Source organism: Oncorhynchus gorbuscha, linkage group LG23 (genome assembly GCF_021184085.1).
Source record: "Oncorhynchus gorbuscha isolate QuinsamMale2020 ecotype Even-year linkage group LG23, OgorEven_v1.0, whole genome shotgun sequence".
In the NCBI taxonomy this organism is placed as follows: Eukaryota; Metazoa; Chordata; class Actinopteri; order Salmoniformes; family Salmonidae; genus Oncorhynchus; species Oncorhynchus gorbuscha.
The window spans coordinates 67,784,972-67,798,477 of NC_060195.1; the positions used below are offsets into that span (position 1 = coordinate 67,784,972).

Below are 13,506 nucleotides of genomic sequence, written 5' to 3' on the forward strand. Positions count from 1 at the left end.
CTGATCACTTGACTGACCCATCGATTGGTCATCGTCGAAACAGGTGTGTGCATTGCAATTGGAGGATCATTTACACAGTGGTGAAAGTCTGTGATGGAATACTGTGAGAATTACCCATTTAAAAAAAACAATTATTAGCTTGCACAATTCATATTCCCACCTGATTGGGAGTTTTTTTTATGTCCCATATTTCAGGCAGAGCAAGATGGGTTTCTTATATATAACATAAAATGTAAAGGTGTATATATATATATGTAGGTATAAAAACAATATTTATTGATAACCAATTAATAGTCTGATCATTACATTTCAGAGATCATCACTGAGGAGGTCGCATTCAACATAAAATACCAATAATACACATGTACATTATTCAAACTGTTAATAGCATTCCTTTTTTTGCCACTCATAGAATTAGACTAATTAAGTAGTGGATGTAAATTAGATAGGTCTACCACGTTAAAATAGCAATACAGTTCATGTTTCAAGGGGATAATACACATTCATATTTTAATGGTATTAGTAAGAACAGTAGCCTAATATATATATATCATAATTGATCAATTACTGCAATTACTTCTCACCAGGGGTGCAACTTTAGTTTTAGAGGTGGGGGGACATAATATATATTTTTTATTTTTTATTTGTCCTACCCAACCACTCCGAGGCGTCCACATGGTCCTAAAGTACACCATTGCCTCGTTTTGTATCACATTCCAATTATAAAACTGGGGACATGTCCCCCCCCCGTCCCTAGTTAAATTTGCGCCCCTGCTGCTTACACAGACAGATCAGTGAATTTTTCTTTGTGAAACACGTATGCTAGTTAACCTAGGCCTAATCATCTTCCTATTTTGGTGTTTTCATTATCAATACCGAGGCACACAAAAGCAGAAGTCTGTGTAGCAACAGGAATACATCTTAATTGAGATCATAATGTGATGATACATCCAAGTGTGTGACGTTATATTCTAGTGGGGCGGTTGACCACATTTAGGTTGTTGGCTGCACTCTGAGTACCCTGCAGCGTCTTCTCTGAGGAGAGAGCTGTCTGGGGCTGTCCTTTATTGCTCTGCCCTGGATTGACCGCACTGTTTGTTCCTTTTGTACTGTAGGCTTTAGGTTTGGGGATCCTGGTTGGACCTGGGCGTCGGAATGCTTCCAAGGGGATCTGAGAATAGACAGAGAGAAAAAAGGGATCAATATCCTTACGATGTCATAAGGTGAATGCACCAATTTCTAAGTCGCTCTGAATAAGAGCGTCTGCTAAATGACTTAAATGTAAATGTAAATGTAAATGATATATAACTGTAGGTTGTTTACCAAACTGACCACAAGATGGTGCCAAATTATGTTTTTTGGCATACAGTACCAAATATCTAGCAATTTTGACAAAACACAATTACAAAATAAATAATTAGATGCTTATTAAGACATGTACAGGCTCATGTATGCGTGCATAATAACAAGTAGACTAATAAAACAGTACTCTTTAAGTAAAGCTTTGACCATTTTTTCAACACAACCGACCTCTGTAAAGATTGGAACTAAAGAAATCCATGATTCCCTTTCTGAAACCGTCTTGGGAGTTTATAGAGCTATTCACAGACAAGTAATTGTTTTGCTCCCAAAGAAGGCTTATAAGAGAGAGTGGAGAGGGAAAATGTTTGGAGACAGGTATTGGATGTGTTTTTAGCACCAACTGCCAAAACAGTCACAGGAAATGTCTCCCATGGGGTTTGCATCACTGCATTGTTTACTGCACAATCAGCTTAAACTGTCATCTAATGCTCCTAGCGCTCCGTCTCAGCTCTGCCAGAAGGTGATGTCACCATAGGAGCTCTTCATGTTTGTCATCGCTTTGCGTTTAGTTTAAACCCCTCCCTGCTCAATCTAAACCTCTCTCTGCTCAGTCTACCCCCCTCTCTACTCAGTCTAACCCCCCCCTCTCTCTTTGCTCAGTTTAAACCCCAGTTATTGCCCAGTTTAAACCCCTCTCTTTCTGTCCAGTTTAAACTCCTCGCTCTCTCTCTCTGCTTAGTTTAACCCCCGCTCTCTCTCTCTGCTCAGTTTAAACCCCTCTCTCTCTCTCTGCTCAGTTTAAACCTCTCTCTCTCTCTCTCTCTCTCTCTCTCTCTCTCTCTCTCTCTCTCTCTCTCTCTCTCTCTCTCTCTCTCTCTCTCTCTCTCTCTCTCTCTCTGCTCAGCTTAAATCCCACTCTCTCTCTGCTCAATTTAAAAAACACTCTCTCGGCTCAGTTTAAGCCATACTCTCTCTTTCTACTCAGTTTAAATCCCTCTCTACCTCTCTCGTTCTCTCTCTCTACTCAGTTTAAACCTCTCTCTCTCTCTCTGCTCAGTTTTTAAAAACTCTCTCTTTCTCCTCTGGCTTTAATGTAACTGCATGTGAGACTAGAGGGATGATGATGAGGGCGCCCAGAGCAAAGAAAGACAAGAAGGGGAATAGATGTTGATGAATTTGTCCCAAATGGCACCCTATTCCTATGGGCCCTGGTCAAAAATAGTGTGCTATATAGGGAATAGGGTGTCATTGGGGAGGCGGTTCATCATGCACATTAAGGCATTCTCCCAGACCTGTTGCACAGCATAGGTTATTATACTGTAGTTTTAAACGTTGCAGCTTATTTCATCACTCTTTCTTTCTCTGAGAGAGAGCTCTTGTGAGACAATCCTGTTACATGCCGAAAGCTATTGAGTGAATCTACCCAGTCCAAGGAGTGAGTGGTTAAACTTTGTTAAAGGCCAACTGTAAGTGAGTGTTTAAGTGTTTTATGGTTTCGAAAATTAATTCTGAAACGTGCAATGAACCATGTCCTTAAATCCATGCAGGACATAAATTTGAAATGTGTTTTGAAAATTAGGTTAATGGACCAGAAAATCTGTGTGGGTCATGTCAGGGGGCCATGTTGATTTGACAAGGAATGACCTTTAATTATAAGCCTCCTCCCTTTGGAGGCATGCAACAGGAGTACTAGAGTAAGCACTTCCTCTGCCACGGACAGACCAGCCTGCAGTTCACTAGGCCGGCCTGCGTTCTGCAATACTGGCAAAGATGCACAGTTGTCTCCCATGGCAACAAAACACAGGATTTGTTTGGTGCTTGGATTGTGGTGCGAGACACTATTTCACAGCACACTACTGAGCCTCAGGATCCTCTTTAGTTCACAATATGAGGCCTTTGTTTGAAATGGGCCCTGCCCTGTCCGTTTATTTTCCTCTCCTTGTTCATTGGGCCTATCGGTCAAGGTGTTTGGATACCATTGTGATGATGACCGTTATTGTAAACGTGAATCCCATCAACTCCTAAACGAGCCTGGGAGTAGCCTATGCAGGGTCGCCAGAAACCGCTTACATCCGGTTTTCAGGGATATAATATTTTCAACTTCTGTTTCCCCTGAATAACGGATGTGGGAACTCCTGCTACATTAGGTTAGCCTGTGATGTACATCAGAGGTCTCGCCTCTGATTGGCTACTGTACTTTCTGTATTGAAAAACAGCACAGTGGATGATGGTGCTCTGTGATTGTATAGCTTACATAGACTTTAGATTTATCTGACATGCCAAAGGTCATGCGTCAAGTGAGATATAAGAAAGGAAAGGGTGTGTCAGACTATGAAGCCATCATCCATACTACTTGCACTTTGCTCTCATTCGATATGGACTGTGATGTTATTTTAACATCAGAACATGTGATCTGCCTGGCTCAAACAATGACCTCACTAGTATATAATAATAATATAATAAGTACGATCAGATAGATAATGACATGGAGGATATTTAAGGACACAGCTGCTCTGATCCCTTGAATGAATAGCATCTTGTTTAGCCTGTAAATTATTCTTGGGCATTGAGATTGTGATCCTGTTTCCAAATGTCAATGCTCCCAGCCTGAATGGATTTAAAGCTTGACATAGACACCTCTTTATAGTGATACAGAGGGTATTTGGCTTGGGTGTGCATTTTCACATGCGTGAATGGATCTGACACATGTATGCTTCATTCAGGTGAGCTTTATATTACCAGTGTCACTCAGAAGTCTCTTCGTGATAAGCCAGTGCTTTGAAGGATGAGTGGGGGTTTTCTTCATTCCTCTACTGCAATCTATTTGCATTGTTGTGTAGGTTGCATGATAATTTGTCATTAAAACAACTGTATGTATTTGCAAAAGAATCATACAACACTCTGATGAACGCAAATAATATTGAGTTGCAGCAAAGAAACATCCACTTGGAGAAGAACCTCAATAGTTAAAGCACCTCTCGTTCGTCCAAGCTGACTTACATGTACTTTCCATGGTATCATTAAAGAGGAACTTCAAATTCACTCATGCTAGTCTTTACACTTGGTAACTGGGTTTTTGTGTTTGGGATAGAAGGAGAAGCAATGACATCACCAGCCTATGAATTTAACTCAGCCAAGAAAACACATGTCAGAATTCCCTGACCCCCCCCCCCCACCCGTTTTCTAATAAACTCTGGACGTTCACACAAGAGTTCTTCTGAGAGTCCTGCTAGTAAAAATCATAAATGAAGTGTCTCTAAAATGTCCTATTCATTGTATGTGTGTGTCTTGATGGTTGAAAGACAATGGACTGCTATCAGTAGTTGTATTGATTGAATACTATTTCAAATGGTTAAGGTAGCACTTGAGCAGTTAAAATAAGATCACAATGAACCAATAAAATATAAAAACTAGAAGTTAGAAAACATGCATAAATAAAAAACATTTAAATATATATTTTAACCTTGAAATATATTCCTAATTTTCATCATTCAGCATGCAGGGTTTACCACTTCTGAATGAGTAAATGAAATATGCAAGCATGGATGACAAACTAAAACAACCTTTGCACACTTTAATATTTAAAAAATAAATCAGCTTAAACAAAATGCAAGTTGTGTAATATGAAGTTTAAACACAATTGAAACGGTCCATCAGTGAATAGTCTTAGTACATGGTATATTTACCAAATAGCATATACAGTAAAGTTACCCCGGTGTTCAGTAAACGTTTCTTACTACAAGTGCCTTCAAAGGGTTATTGTTCTATTTTGTATTTGAATGACAATTCATGCATGCAAACATCTTTCCAAACAGAACCAAACAAACAAACCCCAAACACAAACAGAGAAGTGGTTAGGTAGGGCATCTCTTCATACAGATCAAGTAAAATGGAGGTGGATGGATCAAGATCGGATGACTTGGGACTGAGGAGGTTGGGTTGGGATAGATGGTGCTAATGGGAGACGGACAAACTAGGGTTTACTAATGGGGTGAGGTCTCTTGGGATGGGGAGTCAGTCAGTCATAGGCATTACTTACTGTAATTTGTGAAGGCTTTTTGATTGGGGTGGATGTTGGCTTTATAGTGATGCTACTTGTGATTTTGCTGTTGCCTTTGACAGGGGTACCATTGGATAATACAGGAGATCTCTGCTCCTGCCCAGGTGAGTAGCATGGGCTCACAGGCTGGGGTGTAGTGTTTAAGCTCTGAATGAAGGGGCTCCCTAAGTGAATGTGGATTTTGTTGTCCTCCGTGGTGATGACGTTGGGGCCGGAGCTGTTGGACCTCTGAACCTGCCAGCTGCTCTGCCTCTCTGGTGTCACCCTGAAGACTGCATGACCTCCCATGACCTCTACTGGCTCCGTGGACAGGGACCGGTCAGGAGTGCCTGTTGTGACCGACACGATCTGGATGGGTGACATAGCCCTGTCTGGTGTGACCGACCCAGAGGAGTCTGGGGTCATCGCTCTAGAGTAGGTGGTCATGGTGAAGGGAGATATGGCTCGATCAGGAGTGCAGGGGGAACCATCTGACGAGGGGGACCTTTGACCTTTGTTTCTGGTAGTCGGGGAGATGGATGCGTTCTGAATTATGGTGATTCTTTGTTTGGGTGGACCTCCGCTTGTGGGGATGACTGCAGTGCTGGTGTATGACTGGGTGTTTTCTGCGGTAGGGCTGGTGATTTCTAGCATGGCCATGTTATGCCCGTGGTCTGGGGTTACCTTGATGTGCAGTGGTTGCCCGGGGCTGTGTGTCAGAAACACGTCTCCTTGCTGCACATGGTTCCCATTCTGTCTGGGAACCTGCACTTTCCCGTTGACTGGGTTGTGGCTTTCTTTGGTTTTGAGAAAGGGAACTCTCCTGATGTTGTTGTTGAGGTTGTTGACATTGTTGAAGAGGGAGGGGTTACATTGGGCGAGGGGCAGCTCATTGTTGTAGTTTGGATCGTCCCCAGAGTCACTCTCTTCGTACAGTTTTCCATTCACCACGGCCCGCTCCAGTGGGGCGATGCTCTTGTAGTTGGGTCGAAGGTGGTCTGCTAGATCTGTCTGTACCTCCTTGGTGCACACCTGTAAGTCTGAGAAACGTCTGCCATTCATGCCTGGGCGGAGACTTTTGCTGAAGCGACGGTATCGCTCCAGCTCCCGATTGAGGGTCTCCATCTCTCTGGACAGTTCTTTATTTTTCACCTCTTGCAGAGTCAGTTTTCTTTGCAAGGTGGAGTGGTCGTTTTTCATGCGACAGATGTTTTCCTCTGTGCCCATATATTCATGTATCTTCTCTTTTAGGGCCGCCACCTCTCGGGTCAGATGACTGGACTTGGCCTCTTCCTCTTTCAGACGCTTGTAGAGGATGTGCTCCTGGTTGGACTCTTGCTTCTCTGCCAGTTGGTACTTTAAGAGCTCATTTCTGGATATTTCCAACTCCTCCATCAAGGCCTTTGCTCGCTCTTGTTCCCTGGAGTATCTCTTCTCCATGGACTCAAACTCATCTTCAGTCTTCAACAAGTCGTCTTCGACAACCTTCATATCTTTAAGTTTTCGCCTCAGGCGCTCAACTTCCTGTGTAAGGTCTTTGACTTTGTAGTCCTCTTGTTGGGAGCGGTTGGCGATGGGCACCTTGATGTTTTCCTCTTTGGCTTTGTTCCTCAGGAATTCCCTCTCTGCAGCTTCCAGTGACTGCAACCTCTTCTTCATCATGGTAACTTTGGACTGCAGGTCGTTGCTCTTTTCCTCCTCGGCTTGGAGCTTGGCCTTGAGTTCATCCCTGTCCTTGGTGGCGCCACACATTTTCTCCTCAAGCTCAGCATTCGACCTTAGGGCTTTCTTGCTCTCCTCGATAAGCTTCTCTGTTACTGTTGTGACTTTGTCCTGCTCAGCTTGCAGTTTGCCAGTGCTGTTATGGACCTTGTCCTCCATCGCTTTCAGTTTCTCCGCCATGGTCTTCCTTTCATCCACCAACATGACCGTCAGCGTCTTCAGCTTGGTGAGGTCTTCCTTTAGTGTAAGCTCTGTCTTCTCCAGCTGACCCTCCACGGCCTCCAGTTCTTTAACCCTCACTTTCAGGATGTCCATCTCCCTGGACAGAACATTTGACACTGTCCTCTCTTTGTCCAGATTGCACTTTAGAGCGTTGCACTCCTGTTTGCTCTTGCCAAACGCATCCTCTAGTTTCTCCAGCTCCATGATCCTGTGGTTCAGCTTGTCCACATCAGCCTTCAGGCTACGGCTTTGGCTGGCTTCCTTCTCCAGCTTCTTGTTGAGGTCCCTGCACTGGTCCTCCATTCTGACCAGCTCCTCATCCTTCCCCTCCATCTCCAGAACCCTTTTCCGTAACTCCTCCACCTCATCCATGAGGCTGGAGTTGCCACATTCCCCGCGGCTGATCTTGTCCCTCAGCTCCTGGAGCTCGTCCTCGGCCCTCCGGAGGGTCTTGTTGGTCTCCTCCAGTTCATCCAGCTGCCGGCTGAGTGTGGACAATTTCTGCTTGAGCTGCCGGTTCTGGGCATCCTCGCTGGTCAGTTTGGCTGTCATGGTCTCCTGTTCCTGGTGAAAGCGACTGGATTGGTCGCCTAGCTCTGTCTCCAAGCTAAAAACTTTCTCCTCCCCCTCTTGCACCTTTGCATTAGCAGAGCTCAGCTCTTCCTGGGTGTGGGAGGCGTTGGCGGTCAGTTCCTGGACCTTAGCAGTCTGTTGGGTCAATTGTTCTGTGAGGCGCTGCTGCTCGTCCACGACCATCAACGCAAACGACTTCAGCTTGGTCAGCTCCTCCTTTAGGCTGGTGACCTTCTTGTTGTTTTCCTCCTCTTTCCTTTCCTGATAGGCCTTTTCCTGGTCAATGAGCAACTTCAGTCTGAAAGAAAAACACAAGAAGAAGAGAAAAAACGTTTGAATAAAAAAGAATGTTGAACTTTTCACTGATACACACATTGGACAACTGATACATGGGTGGAGAAGATGATGGATGACACAGGGAGCAACATAACACGACATCAATAATATAACATAAACAATATACAGTGTATCAGCTTGGTAGAAAATTGTCATTCGTTGTTTGCTTGTGAAGTGTCAAATGTGTCTAATTCTTATTCCCAAAGTGCCATCGGGCCTATTATTAGTAGGGATGCAGACACACAATAAACACTCATGGGTGTCACATTTGTCTGACCATACTGAATGGATTTCTGAAGGGGTTTGACATTTTATGTAATGGAAACTTTAACAGATCATAAATATAACTGTGCTACCTTTCCCAAGTCGGTAGCCTGACATACACTTGCAGTGTGTTCCTTTTAAGGTCCCCCGATAGCAGTTAACTCTCATATGGGTTGGAAACTCTACACGCCATAGTAAAAGTCCAAAATAGTACTTCTTATAGTCATTCCTATACAAATGGACTATCTAGATTATCCTTATTAGGATTTGCATGACTGATTACTAATGTCCTGTATTGCTTATCTACTGTTACTTGAAAGAAGAAAAATAATAGAGAAAGGACTAAATGCAGTGTTTGTACTGTGTGAGGATGTTCCCTCCAAATGCACTTTGATCTTTGGCTGTGGTGGCTAGACTTTTCAAGAATGCTGAATGTTTACCCTGACCCCTATCTGACAAGAATACTCCCATCAGTCCCCATCAAACTGTAGACTAAACCCGTATTCAACCACACTGCTGGTTTTAAAATGTCCCAGTGAATACAGCCCTCTTTCATACCTGTTAGAAGCACCTACCCTGCTTAAAGAAACCACTAAGCTTACATTGCAGTTATTTTAACATCTAGAGTGATATTGAGTTAATAGTGTGTACTTGTGAGCATGTGTGTAGGTGTATGTCCCGTGTAAACGTACAGTCTACTGTATATACAGCATATGTAACAGAATCACGGGGGAAGCTGGGGTCACGGTAGCTGGCAGGGCATGCATCGCACCGGGCCAGTGTGCCTCCGCTCCAGGCAGCGTCGGAGGGGATGTTATGACTGCTGAATGTGCAGCTGCCAGCGTGCTAGCACAGATGTCGCATTGGCATGGAACAATCCCCTAATTAAGGGGTTCCTCTACTACCCCCTGCCTCCCTCTCTCTCTGGTTATATATTTAAAGGAATCCCCCCTGCTTCCAGAGGCAATTACAGCCTGGCTGGATAAACAGAGGGCCTCTCTCAGGGATCACTAATTACACCTAGTCTCCTGTAGAGGAACATGATGTCAGCATGGTAGCTGGTAGAACTGGGGCTAAGGCAGGTCCATGGTAGAACTGGGGCTAAGGCAGGTCCATGGTAGGGCTGGGGCTAAGGCAGGTCCATGGTAGAACTGGGGCTAGGCAGGTCCATGGGGGGCTAAGGCAGGTCCATGGTAGAACTGGGGCTAAGGCAGGTCCATGGTAGAACTGGGGCTAAGGCAGGTCCATGGTAGAACTGGGGCTAAGGCAGGTCCATGGTAGGGCTGGGGCTAAGGCAGGTCCATGGTAGGGCTGGGGCTAAGGCAGGTCCATGGTAGGGCTGGGGCTAAGGCAGGTCCATGGTAGAACTGGGGCTAAGGCAGGTCCATGGTAGGGCTGGGGCTAAGGCAGGTCCATGGTAGGGCTGGGGCTAAGGCAGGTCCATGGTAGAACTGGGGCTAAGGCAGGTCCATGGTAGGGCTGGGGCTAAGGCAGGTCCATGGTAGAACTGGGGCTAAGGCAGGTCCATGGTAGGGCTGGGGTCCATGGTAGGGCTGCAGGTCCATGGTAGAACTGGGGCTAAGGCAGGTCCATGGTAGGGCTGGGGCTGTCCTATGCCCTATGATGTTAATCCCATGATGTTCCACATGTTCCACTGTGCCAGAGATCTGATGATCAAAGCTGATCAGCTTGAAGTTGATGTACAGTAGGAAAGCATCTGATGGGGAGGAGTTTGTAAAGGCCTCTAGTGTCCCACTGAGAAAGTTCACAATGGGAATGTGTGGTAGTCAGTTCTACAATATTCTAAGACATGTCTTTCTGGCAGAAATGATCATTTAGAAAAAATAATCTAAATCATGATATTCTATTAACATTGCTGAGACGTCAGGGCAGAGCAGTGGAGTGGCAGCCATATAAAGGCCTGCAAATATAGCTAGAATGTAGCTAGAATGTAGCTAGAGCTAGACTGCTTTATTTGTATCCTTGTTTACTCTAGCAGTTATCTCCGCTACCCAGTTATGCTCCGTTTTCCCAGTGATGTAATCAAACCAGAACAGAATGTGAGCCGAGGTCCTGGACTTTAGACTCTGCTAGTTAATCACAGAGGGCTACATATTGTGAAGATACATTATGGAAACAGAAGATACATTCAGGGAAACTTCCATGTATTATTAATCAGGTGCTTGAGATCAGCCAAGACATACTAGGCTATATGATGTCTCTGGAGAGGAATTACATGTGTTCCCTAGGATCCTAATCGCTTGCCATGAGAATACTGTGTCCCTCCTAAGGGACAGTCATTGGATTCTGTTTCCCATGGACTCTTTCTGCTGGACTAGTGGGACTTGACAATCGAATAACACAACTTGGGGGAGCAGAAGTTGAACTGCCAGTGAGTCAACTGTGACGATATGGTCGAAAGAGGAATACGAGGGGCATGACGGTTACCACTTGAAATTCTCACCAATTGCCAATGAATGATGTACTAGTTTACCCAGTTCATCCTTATACGGCTTTACCATCAAACTTGGTTATACAAGATGTCAGCTGCAGAGAACAGCAACTTTTGACTCTGACTTTGATTACAAGGTACGGTAAAGGCCACACTTGATTGGACAATTTATTTTATCACTGCCAATTTTCCAAATAGAGTCAGTCTGTCTAAAACGGTACATTCCCATAAGGAGTTTCTATGTCATGGAAAATAGAGTGATGCCTTCTGCATGGTAAGCAGTTAAGAAATGGGTGTGGGTGCAGATGGCTATTAACCCAAAACCAACCATTCACCTACTGACCTCTTCTGAGCAACATCAGCATGCAGAGGGGAAAACACACACACAGCCGGCAGCAGGATGTCACCATGCCCACCATTATGGCGAAGGCCACAGAGGGCTTTTCCTCACATTTAAATAAGCAGCTGTGTCCTCAGAGCTGGAAACTATGGCTCAGACTCTGTAAACAGTGCTGCTGCTGAGATGATACAGGACATGGCAGTATTCATGCCAGTATTCTGTGTGTATGTTTTAGAAGTCAATGTCCAAGACAATGCCCTTGTTATAGGTCAATATCCTGCCCTTTCCCTTAAAACACCAGATTTGATTTGACATTTATATTAACAGGTAGTCTCATTGAGACCAAGGTTCTAGGCCTCTTTCACACGGGAGCAGACACATCATTTACAAAAGACATGATAAAACAATGATCTGTTCATGTTTGATCCTGAACCGTGTTTTTAGTGTAAATAGATAGAAGCAGTCAGTTTGTTAGGAGGATTATTCCTGGAATGCTTTATGAAAGAGACATAGGAAGCTGGCCAGCTTACGTCCAGCAGAGGGCAATCAGTAAGCAGTATGGGCTCATAAAATTACAGGCAATATTTGTATGCCTTCAGTTGAATGACTGTGCTAGTTAAATATTTAATTTTTAATAGTTACATTTTAGGGGTTTAGCTGGCTATGCTGTATGTTACACAATCAATAGCTCGTCAAAAAAATATATATATTTTTCAGGTTTTTGAATTCATTATAATATCTGAGTTTATATTCAAACTTAACTTGTTGGTTCATAAATGTATCACTCAGAAGTGATTCATTTTTCACAGGAGAGCAGGTTCAAATAACAATGACCATCTTTTTGATTTCACCATGCACATTTCCCCCGGATTCTCACAGACATTAGAGTGTCGTGTGAGTGTTGAGTGGCCCGTTCAACTACACTTAGGAAATGAACCACTGAATTACCCATAGCTTTAACTCACACACGGAATCAGCTTCTATCAATGTCCTCCCTCAATGGTACATTTGAAAATCACAATTAGGGAATAAACATTGTGCACAAATTGTTACAATATTTAGTTACTGTACTCAGCATCCGTTTAATTGTAATCACAGTTTCCAAAATAAAAAAAATAATGAACTTGTTGAATGAAACCATGATTTCTAATAGATTGCCGATAATTGTATCCCAAAAGACACAACTTTCCCAGAGTCAGATATCAATTCTTTACACTAACCAACTGAATGTCAATATCAAAGCTGTACTTTCCCCCTTGCACTCAGTCACAGTGCTCCATAACGAACCAACAGAGCAGCTAAGTTGAGTTAAAGTTGCTTTTCCTCCTACCTGTTCCATAGGTCTGTCTGGTGGCAGCCTCAGTGATTGAAGCTCATTATGTTGCCGTACTCTCTCTGTCTCTCAGCTCTCACACAGCGGTCTATGATGTGGACATTCCAGCAGGGAGACCAAACAATAAGATATGTCTCACTGCATGCTCCCTGCCTATGGAGCATTACATCATCAACATGCCCTTATATGGAACTTTGTGTTATACAGCCTCCCTGCTTCTCAAAGGGGTGTGTACTCCAGTGTGTGTGTGTGTGTGTGTGTGTGTGTGTGTGTGTGTGTGTGTGTGTGTGTGTGTGTGTGTGTGTGTGTGTGTGTGTGTGTGTGTGTGTGTGTGTGTGTGTGTGTGTGTGTGTGTGTGTGTGTGTGTGTGTGTGTGTTGTACAGCCTCCCTGCCTCTCAAAGCGGTGTGTGTGTGTGTGTGAGAGAGAGAGAGAGAGAGAGAGAGAGAGAGAGAGAGAGAGAGAGAGAGAGAGAGAGAGAGAGAGAGAGAGAGAGAGAGAGAGAGAGAGAGAGAGAGAGAGAGAGAGAGAGAGAAAGAGAGAAAGAGAGAAAGAGAGAAAGAGAGAGAGATATTCTTTGCATGTGGGCTTAAGCGTATGTGTGTGTGTGTGTGTGTGTGTGTTTGTCCACCTAGGTGTGGTGTGGGCCTTAAAACAAGAACAGAGAGGAAAAGTGTTGAGTGACGTCTGTAACGTGTGAAATCTCTGCTCTCTCTGGTCTGTCTATACTCCAGAGGCATAGGGTGAGGAGAGACAAGCGATTTAGGTTACAACTTTTCCTTCTGACTTTCCTCAGTAAGTCATTGATTCAACTGAAGAAAAAAATACTAAATTAACTTGACCGACAACCGTGTTTACTAAGGAAATCTGTGTGTGTTTGGAATTTATTCTTGTAATACACTATTAGAGCCGAACCTAATTAGA

At 44.0% G+C, this 13,506-nt stretch overlaps 1 protein-coding gene across 2 annotated transcripts in view; it reads right to left on the minus strand.

Moving 5' to 3' along the window:
- Nucleotides 1-255: 255 nt before the first annotated feature.
- LOC124010813 (filamin A-interacting protein 1-like) overlaps nucleotides 256-13,506 on the minus strand; it is a 96,795-nt gene continuing 83,544 nt past the window's right edge. The window contains exons 1-3 of one of the 2 annotated variants that reach the window (XM_046323494.1): nucleotides 12,581-12,743; nucleotides 5,342-8,156; nucleotides 256-1,171 (exon numbers count right to left, since the gene is read on the minus strand). In XM_046323494.1, coding sequence (XP_046179450.1) covers nucleotides 965-1,171; nucleotides 5,342-8,041 — 2,907 coding nt within the window. In that variant the 5' untranslated portion in view covers nucleotides 8,042-8,156; nucleotides 12,581-12,743 and the 3' untranslated portion in view covers nucleotides 256-964. Of the gene's footprint in view, nucleotides 1,172-5,341; nucleotides 8,157-12,580; nucleotides 12,744-13,506 lie in introns of those variants that run through there. The other variant, XM_046323493.1, reaches the window with a different exon arrangement.